The following is a 9539-nucleotide window of genomic DNA, read 5'->3' on the forward strand; positions in this document are numbered from 1 at the left end:
ATAAATGGCATGTATTAATGTTTTACAGTCGTTTGTAGCTCTCCCACTGACAGTGTTTTACATGGATTTGCCTTTCTCACCTCAAGCCTGCATTAGTCCGAAGCAATGGTACAGAAAACAAAACAAGACTGCGGTCTGTTGTTTACCTAAGACTGTGTAAATGCTCGAATGCCCAGGCAAATGGCCCTTCAGTGGTCTGAATGCTGATACAACTGGATGTAATTTAAGCTCTTTCAGTTTGAGGAAACGACAGAATTTGGTTGGATAGAGAATTGTCTCACATTTCAGGACCTCAAAGGATTTCCACCATTCCACTGAAATATCCAATAAAAGCAAAAACATAGCCCATACGTGATGGCAGTGACCATACCCAAAGAGCTTGTGTTTTCTGTCCTGTTTCCTGTTAAATATTTTTAATGATTTTGCCTTTGACCTGTTAAGACATGTCCATGAAATGTGGTCTTAATTGAATTGTATTAATAAAGAGTTTGTCCCTGTTGCTGCAGTTAAAGCCTCTAGTCTTCAGGAAAGGGTTTACATTAGAACATTCCATCAAGAAGGAATTCATTATTGGGAACATTAGTGAGGTCAGGTAATGATGTTGAGTGATGCTGAGTTCCTGATCACATAAGCCATTCCAGTTCATTCCAGTTACTGACTGCTCCACAGCAAAGTGCTTGTGGGGCAGGTGTTCAAAATCACTACTCAAAACAACTCAGAGCAACTCAGCCTTCAATGCGGTTATTTTTTACTAGACAACACGTGGGGATGAATGTGATTGGTTAAAACGAATTTGGCAGGGATTTTCAAATACAGTGCCATAAACCAGTAGAACTCTTCCTAGACCATCGTGGTTTACCTGCTCTGACTCTCAGAAATGACTTTGGAATTGAAATAAATATGCAGCACACTGTACACTTAGTCCTGTTTCATAATTTGTTAGAAGTGTTGCAAAAATCTCATTATTTAGTTTTGTTCAAATTGAGGATAATGTAGCTCAGTGCCTCCAAGGAAGCTGCAGAGGCAGCAGAATATTACTTTATAATATTCTGGTTCATCTTCAGAGGCAGCAGTCGTAACTTAAGTGTGCAGGAAATACTTACAACACCCCACTAGCTAACACCTGGCACTGATCAGTGTAAACACATTTAGCCGTTGATTCAACGTTGAAATAACGTAATGAATGCAGTCTAATCAACATTTTCCTATGGTTTAAAATGAAAGCTGAAAGACGTCCAAACACAGACGTTGAAAAGACGACTATCAGACGTATTTTGGACGTTCAGTGACGTTATTAATTGGTTCCGAAATAACTGAATTGTTTAAAACGCATATTCGACGGCCATTGACGTTATTAATTGGTCACCACTTAACTGACCTATTAAGATGGATTTTGGACGGCCATTGACGTTTAAAGTATGTCCTTGACGAACTAAATATTTTTAGACCTATCAAAGCTGCTCAGCAATATTTATTTTCTATAAAGATTAAACAAGCAGTCTGTGTCCCCAATTGATATTCCACTAAAATAGATGAATTTACTAAATATAAGGGGTGTCTAGAAAACCTAGGGCATATATTGTATAGCTTTCGTAAAGTGTGTCACAAAGTAATCCGACCACACCTAATCTTGTTTCTATGGTTTATTAAATGCATTCAATTCATTATTCTAACAGGAAAACATGATGGTGAGAAACAAATGGCATAATGCAAATCCATCTTTCTGTGACTTTAACACTTTCGAGTATGCAAATCCTCCCTTTCAATCGAGTGTAGAAAAACAGAAGGCGTGTCTCTGTGTGGAGCGGGGCATGGGAGAAGCATGGGAGAGTTGCTGCACAGGACTCTGCTGCTGGTGTGTATGTGGAGCATTTGTCATGGAGGTGGACTCCAACTTAAAGGAGATTATACCATCTATGGCATGTTCCCTCTTCATAACACTGCTCAGACCATGTCACCTTCACCTTGGCTGGCAGACTGTAAACAGTAAGGCTTTGCATTCAGATAATGACTGATAATGTATATGCTCTTTTAGCCGCAGTGTTTGAAAGTTCTCTATCTCAGTCTAACTGTGATATTCCTTAGAGTTTTCTCTCTTATGGATCTGCTGCTTGTCATTTTGGTTTCTTCAGAGGACAAGAAAACAAACATGGCTATCACCTGGTTCAGGCTATGCGCTACACTGTGGAGGAGATCAACAACAGCTCTGGAAATAAGCAGCTCTTGCCAGGCATCACTCTCGGATACCAGATGCATGACACTTGCTCCCTCTCAGCCAGCATTTTGGCCACAGTTGACCTGCTTGCCCAGCAATATAACAATGCAGAAGTGGAGCCACGGGCACTAGCACTCATTGGTCCAGACAGCAGTGACTATGCCTTCACTCCAGCAGCTGCACTGGGCTCCTACCTGCTACCTGAGGTACATCAGCAGTGAAACGTATTTATAGTCATTATCCAATACAAAACCTATTCTGTTTAAAATAGGTTCTGTCTAAATGTTTTATTTATACTTACATAAAATTACAAATTCGTTCTCACAGTACTGTGTGTGTAGGGTAATGCATTTATCATACTTAAAGGAACACTACGTAATATTTTTGCCTTAAAATTGCAGCTTCAAAATTATTGTGATGCTCTACTGAGCTGTAAAGGGGAGCACAGAGCCTCTGTCATTGTCACTCTGTGCTCGGCACTACAGAAACTGCACTTTGTAAGTTTTGGAGGAGGGCAGGAAACCACCTCCACTCCCTCCGCCTCCCCATTGATTTTAGTACAGTGCTGTAAAGACGATTCACATTAGGGGGAGCCCCAGGAGCAAAAAAAAAAAAAAAATCTTACATAGTGTTCCTTTAATGTTTTTAGAGTCACTTCCTCTAATCATGTTGTGATGTTCACAGATCTCCTATGAGGCTTCCAATGAAATGCTGAGCAACAAAATGTTATACCCAGCTTTCTTCCGCACCATCCCCAGTGACAAAAACCAGGTCGATGCTATGATCCAGATCCTTCTGAAATTTAACTGGACCTGGATAGCACTTCTTGGCAGTGACAATTCATATGGCCAGCAAGGAATGTTGAGTCTGTCACGGCAGGCATCAGGTTATGATATATGCATTGCATACCAAGCTGTTATACCCGTTCTCAGCAATGACACAAGGCCACAAATGCGAGACTTGGTTAAAGCCATCATCAAAACCAAAGTGAACACCATAGTGGTGTTTTCCAGCAAAAGAATAGTCTCAGACTTCTTCCCTTTTGTGATAGAGCAGAATGTGACAGACAAAGTATGGATTGGGACAGAGGACTGGTCCATTGCCACCCTGGTGTCAGGAATTCCAGGAATTAACACTATTGGGACTGTCCTGGGAGTATCTGTCAAATATTCAACCTTTTCTGGGTTTCAGGCTTTTGAGACTCAAGCTGTGTCTAAGCTTAAAGAATTAAGCTTGTTTGACAATGTCAGTGACCTTGTTGTCCCATGCCTGCAAAATACAGACTTATACACAATGGCAACTGAAAGATATTCTCTGGGTAGTTTTGATTCTGATTCTTCTTTTAACGTCTATAAGGCGGTATATGCAGTGGCATATGCACTGCGCCAGGTCCTTAATTGTGACTCAGGAAAATGCAAGAAAACTGCAGTACAACCCTGGCAGGTCAGTATTTTAAATAATAATATTGCATGATGGGGTGGCACGGTGGAACCTGGAGGTTGTGGGTTCGATTCCCGCTCCGGGTGACTGTCTGTGAGGAGTTGGTGTGTTCTCCCTGTGTCCGCGTGGGTTTCCTCCGGGTGCTCCGGTTTCCTCCCACAGTCCAAAAAAACACACGTTGGTAGGTGGATTGGCGACTCAAAAGTGTCCGTAGGTGTGAGTGAATGTGTGTGTGTCTGTGTTGCCCTGTGAAGGACTGGCGCCCCCTCTAGAGTGTATTCCCGCCTTGCGCCCAATGATTCCAGGTAAGCTCTGGACCCCCGCGACCCTGAACTGGATCAGCCCTTACAGACAATAGATTTCAAATATTCAGAATAAACAACAAATAAATGTGTTAGCATTTGCTTATTTTGTAAACAGCTGGAACATACCAAGATTCTGACCTTATATAAAACATATACAAAATATTGATATTTTATATCCAAACCACATTCACGACTGTCACTCCAATTTTGGAGCAAATTCTTTGAACACAGAGCGAATTTCCACCTTTCTTGTCTGTGCCTAAATGACTCATGTAATGAATGTTTGCCATATTACGTATAACTGCGTGACATCATCACGTAAACAAGTCAGAATATCACGATATAGATTTTTTTTATCGCTTAAAAAAGTTGCGATATTATTGAGCATGATATGATATGGCACAGCCCTAGTTTTTAACATATTATTTAATATATGTGAAATCACAATAATCACTATTTGTAAATGTTTCTATCAATTATTTTATTACACAGCCATCCAAAAGGCCCTATGTCACAATAAATCAATGATATTTGTGTCTATTATTAATTCCTTTTGTCTTTGTCCAGTGCAGCTTCTTCAAAGTTTAAAGCGGGTGCGGTTTTCTGTTAGAAATACATCTGTGTACTTTGATGAGAATGGAGACCCGCCCACTGGTTATGACATAGTAACATGGATATGGAATGGCCAAGCTTGGTCGTTTAGAGTGGTGGGGGCATACAATCCAGACCCCCCGAATCTTCAGATGGATATTTCTCGGATTCAGTGGATGGGCAAAGTTTCAGATGTAACAAATGTATGTCTATTTTTCCTACTTTTTCCACTTATCTTTTGAAATTTGTGGACCTTTTATGGGAAATGAGGTTCCTTGGATTAAAATAATAATAATAACATTCATATTTTGTATCTTTACATTTAAAGTAATAGTTCAGCAAAAAGTTTAATTTAAAGAGTATCTACTCACTTTAGAATTAGACCATCAGCCAATACGTGGTTGTTGTTCAGATTGTTCTTTCTGATTTTATCCTGGATTAAACATAAGTGAGCTTTCTGTTCACACAGGTACCTGTGTCCCAGTGCTCTCCAGAATGCCCCTATGGAAATAGAGAGCTCCAGATTGGACAACACAAGTGCTGTTTTGAATGCCAGGCATGCCCTGCTTCCACTTTCTTGAATAAGACTGGTAAATAAACAATTCACACACTGAAGAGATAATGAATCTCTAAATGAAAAAAAAAACAAGTGCACATATTAATCTGAGGACAGCAAAGTGGCAAAGCTTGTAGTGCCCGTGTCAGCTTCAGGGTTTTGAGAGTGTGGGACCTATCCTTGCCCCTTGTCTGTGAGGAGTTTGGTGTGTTTTTACTTTGTCTGCATGGGTTTCATCCAGGTGCTTCAGTTTCTTCAACAATCCAAGAGCACATACCGTTAGGGGTGGTAAATTGTCCACGTGTGAGTGTGTGTATGATTGTGTAACGTGATGCTTTTCTCCCTTGTGCCCTGCTCCAGGTATTTTGCTGCCTTATTCCAAATTGTTCTAGATAGTCTTTGGACCCATTGTGACTAATAATGTAAATCTGAGATTCTGTGTCATACCATATGGCAAGATGCATGCAGTGTGATACATGTAGTTCAAAATATGACCACGAGGTGGTGATGTTGTTAACTTGGAAATACATTCACTATGTCAGACTTCATTTACCCTAGGATCCGCCATTCTTCACTTTTATTATTACATGTTGTGACAGACACTGGTGAATTGAAACACATCCAAAAGCAACAAACATCCTTTAGTCTCGCCCTTAAAAAGGCACAAGTGCAGAAAGAACACCCATAAACAGACCTACAACAACAACAGATAAATTGCCAACATAACCCCCATAAACAAAGAACAGGGTGAACCATGGTGCTGTCAAAAACTTTACATATTTTTGTTCAGTGTTTTCTTATAGAAAGAAATAACAGTTACTGTAAAATAACCTAAAATTTAAGGGAATTTAAAGAGTCCAAACTTTGGAAGTATGGTAGATTTCCCCATGATCAGTTCTCATACAATTTTAAATATTCACATATAATTCTAGGTTAGGGGCAGCATGGTGGCACAGAAGGTAGTGTCGCAGTCACACAGCTCCAGGGACTTGGAGGTTGTGGGTTCAAGCCCTGCTCTGGGTGAGAAGTTTGGTGTGTTCTCCCCGTGTCCGCGTGGGTTTCCTCCGGGTGCTCAGATTTCCTCGCACAGTCCAAAAAACACAAGCTGGTAGGTGGATTGGCAGCTCAAAAAAAGTGGCCATAGGTGTGAGTGTATGAGTGAATGTGTGCATATGTTGCCCTGTGAAGGACTGGTGCCCCTTCCAGGGTGTATTGCCGCCTTGCGCCCAATAATTCCGGGTAGGCTCCGGACCCCCTGCGACCTTGAACTGGATAAGCGGTTACAGACAGTGAATTAATGAATTAATTATAGGTTACTAATATTTTCTCTATTATATATGTACAAGGACACTTGATTATGAATAAAAACAACTGCAAAATTTATATAATGCTCTGTTACATTCATGAGTGAAATATTACAATAATGCTTTTCTGTTTGTTTCAGCACCAAAGCAATGATCACGGTATAAATGCTACACATTATTTCAATGTGTTATGATATTATCAGTGCTGTGTTGAATAATATTTGCCAACTGTAGTCTTGTAGTCAGCAACTGCCAGATTGTATATCAACAGATTGGCCTTCTGCAGACAGTGCATCTGTAAAAATGGTGGACTTGGAGCACCATCTACGGATACAATTTCATATTATTTTAAATAAAGCAGTGTACATATAGCCATAAAGGACCTATGGTGCTACACAGATCACTTTTTCTAACTGAATGTTTTCATGTTTAGTCTAAAGAATGGATTTAACCCTAAACTCTGAACTAGTAATATATATATAACTTCAGTTCTTAGTAATATTTACAATAATGATGACTTTATAAAGTAGCTAGACCTTAAGAATTAATATGAATTAACACATTGTATAATATTCACTTCAGTTTCACACTGTATATTGTAACCAGGCTCAACCAGTTGCCAGTCCTGTCAGCGGGATCAGTGGTCTCAAGTTGAAAGTGAGGTGTGTCTGAACAGGACTGTGCTTTACCTGCCATGGGATGCTCCTTTATCTCTTGCTCTGCTTGTTCTGTTGGCCTCGACTCTGCTGCTCACCCTGGGCACTGCTGTCCTCTTCTTGCTCAACATCACCACCCCAGTGGTGAAGTCTGCTGGGGGCAGGACCTGTCTGCTCATGCTGCTGTCCCTGACCGCAGCGTCCTTCAGCGCACTCTGCCAGTTTGGCAAACCCTCCCAGCCAGCCTGTCTCCTCAAACAGTCGCTCTTCCTCCTCAACTTCACCGTCTGCCTGGCCTGCGTGACCGTCCGCTCGTTCCAGGTGAGAGGTCTTTTAAAATCATGTCATTTGAAATCAGGTTTCAGCAGAGGCCGGCAGAATAGGCTAAATATTTATTAATAATGCTGTTGTTTCTTCTTAAAATAAAGATTCAGTTTGAAGTAAATGAATATAACCAATGGTATAACCGATCACCATGCTAAATCATGTTGTGTTCTTTTGATTCTGTGGGACTTTAAAGCCATTATCCTATTATCAAAACATTTTTTATTAAACCTCTGACTAACAAATGCTCACAAAATGTACACCAACCAACCATAACAATAACACCACCTCCTTGTTTCTAAGCTCACTGGCTAATCACCCAACTCCATTAACCATTCAGGAGCAGTTTGTAGTTCTACAGTTTTAGACTGGTGTCCTGCTGTTGCTCTGCATACTTCATTAGCCCCCTTTCACCCTGTTCATTTGTAGAACTACAAAATGCTCCTGTTATATGGTTGACTGGTGTATGTCGAGTCATTTTCAAATTTCTGTACCTGATGGAATGTGTGTTCTGATTGAATAATCTCCTTCATGCTGCCCCTTTCCTTCCTCATTTTGGGAGAGGTCACTTGTTTGACAAATTTAAGTGATAATACCTTTTATCTGCTTGCTACTGTCTGCTGTCAGCCTGTTCCATTCTCAAGGCCTCTGTATTTTGATCTCATTGTAGGTGGTGTGCATATTTAAGTGGTCGTCTAAACTCCCTCGGTTCTATGAGACCTGGGCCAAAAACCGAGGCCCTGAAGTGTTTATCCTGGTCTCTTCTGTGGTAGAGGTCCTCATCTCTGTGTTTCATTTGAATTTGAACACACCGGTCCCATCAGAGAATTATGACTTGTACCCTGACAGCATTGTTCTGGAGTGCAGTAACACTCTGTCTGTTGGCGCATTGGTAGAGATCCTGTATGTGTCTATACTTAGCGTTATTTGCTTCTGGCTTAGCTACATGGGTAAAGACCTGCCAGCGAATTACAATGAGGCCAAATGTATTACATTCAGCCTCATGATCTACATGATCTCCTGGATCAGTTTCTTCACAGTCTACACTGTTAACAGAGGGACAATAACCATGGCTTTGCAGGCGGCTGCCGTACTGTTTAGTGTCCTTGGAATACTTGGTGGATATTTTTTACCCAAAGTGTACATCATTTTATTAAAACCTCAAATGAATACCACTGCCCACTTCCAAAACTGCATTCAGATGTATACCATGACCAAACAGTGAGCACCCCTATTACGTACAAACTTTCTCTGTATAAAATAACGTAAACCTAGATTCACACGTTTCAGAGACAGCTCATTCTAAGATCATGTTTTTTTTTTTACTTTGTCTGCCTGGCATATGCCTGGCCTCCATGTAGAATAAAGAAGAAAGGGTAATTGTGTTAACAGATGAAGGAGCAGTGCCATGGTCTAAGCTGGCACAAGTGACCATCTGTTCTGAGCTCTACTCTCAGGCAAGTGTGCCCAGTTTCACTACACGGTTTCTTGGGAATTAGGAAGTGATTTAATTGGGCAGCTGCCTTAAATAATGACCTTAAAAGTGCCATAGCAGATGTCTTTTAATCCCCACTGGTCATTTTAACGCATGATGGTGAAAAAGACATTCTGATAACTTAGTAAAATACATTAAACACGAGTTCTTATACAGTGAATATTATAAGCCAATTATAATAGCATTATTATCATGACTCAGCATGTAGCTTCTTTTCATTTATTTATTTATTTTTTGTCAGAATATACTGTTAGTAATTCAATATTCAATAATTTCAATATGAACACTGCTCTTGAAGGAAAGCCATAAATGCCTTAAAATAGGTGAAAATCTTAGTAAGAATTGTTCTTCAAATAAAATAAACTTGTGCTCAGAACTTTGTTAGACAAGCTTCTTAGAGAGTTACAATACAGCCATGATATAAAATGATTTCGCCTGTTAATGCTTTATAGCCGTGTGAACAATGTAAACACTATAATATTTTCTGTATCAGTTTGAACATGCACCATATTCGTCTCAATTTGTCACTACTGTTTTTAGAGCACACACACACACACACACAGAGACCCTGGGGGCAGATGAGTGGTTGAAAGATATGTCTAGAGGAGGTCGTGTCCATTGACTCTAGAGTGTGTGAGTAGGCTGAAAGGGTG

The 9539-nt window shown here is 40.3% G+C and overlaps 1 protein-coding gene across 1 annotated transcript; it reads left to right on the forward strand.

Annotated features, from left to right (window-relative positions):
* The first annotated feature begins 1822 nt into the window (after positions 1–1822).
* tas1r1 (taste receptor, type 1, member 1) lies at positions 1823–8616 on the forward strand. Its single transcript, XM_066672366.1, has 7 exons — positions 1823–1986; positions 2133–2421; positions 2900–3658; positions 4533–4745; positions 5021–5141; positions 7018–7388; positions 8062–8616. Exons 1-7 carry the CDS (start codon positions 1823–1825, stop codon positions 8614–8616), a joined length of 2472 nt encoding a protein of 823 aa, XP_066528463.1.
* The last annotated feature ends 923 nt before the right edge of the window (positions 8617–9539 follow it).

Source organism: Hoplias malabaricus, chromosome 5 (assembly GCF_029633855.1).
Source record: "Hoplias malabaricus isolate fHopMal1 chromosome 5, fHopMal1.hap1, whole genome shotgun sequence".
NCBI lineage: Eukaryota > Metazoa > Chordata > Actinopteri > Characiformes > Erythrinidae > Hoplias > Hoplias malabaricus.

Bases quoted from the DNA above. Each gene is read 5' to 3' on its own strand.
- tas1r1 (XM_066672366.1), top strand. From the start codon at position 1,823: ATGGGAGAGTTGCTGCACAGGACTCTGCTGCTGGTGTGTATGTGGAGC. The intron at 1,987-2,132 runs GTAAGGCTTTGC...TGGTTTCTTCAG, and splicing joins TGGCTGGCAGACTGTAAACA to AGGACAAGAAAACAAACATG. The intron at 5,142-7,017 runs GTAAATAAACAA...TATTGTAACCAG, and splicing joins CACTTTCTTGAATAAGACTG to GCTCAACCAGTTGCCAGTCC.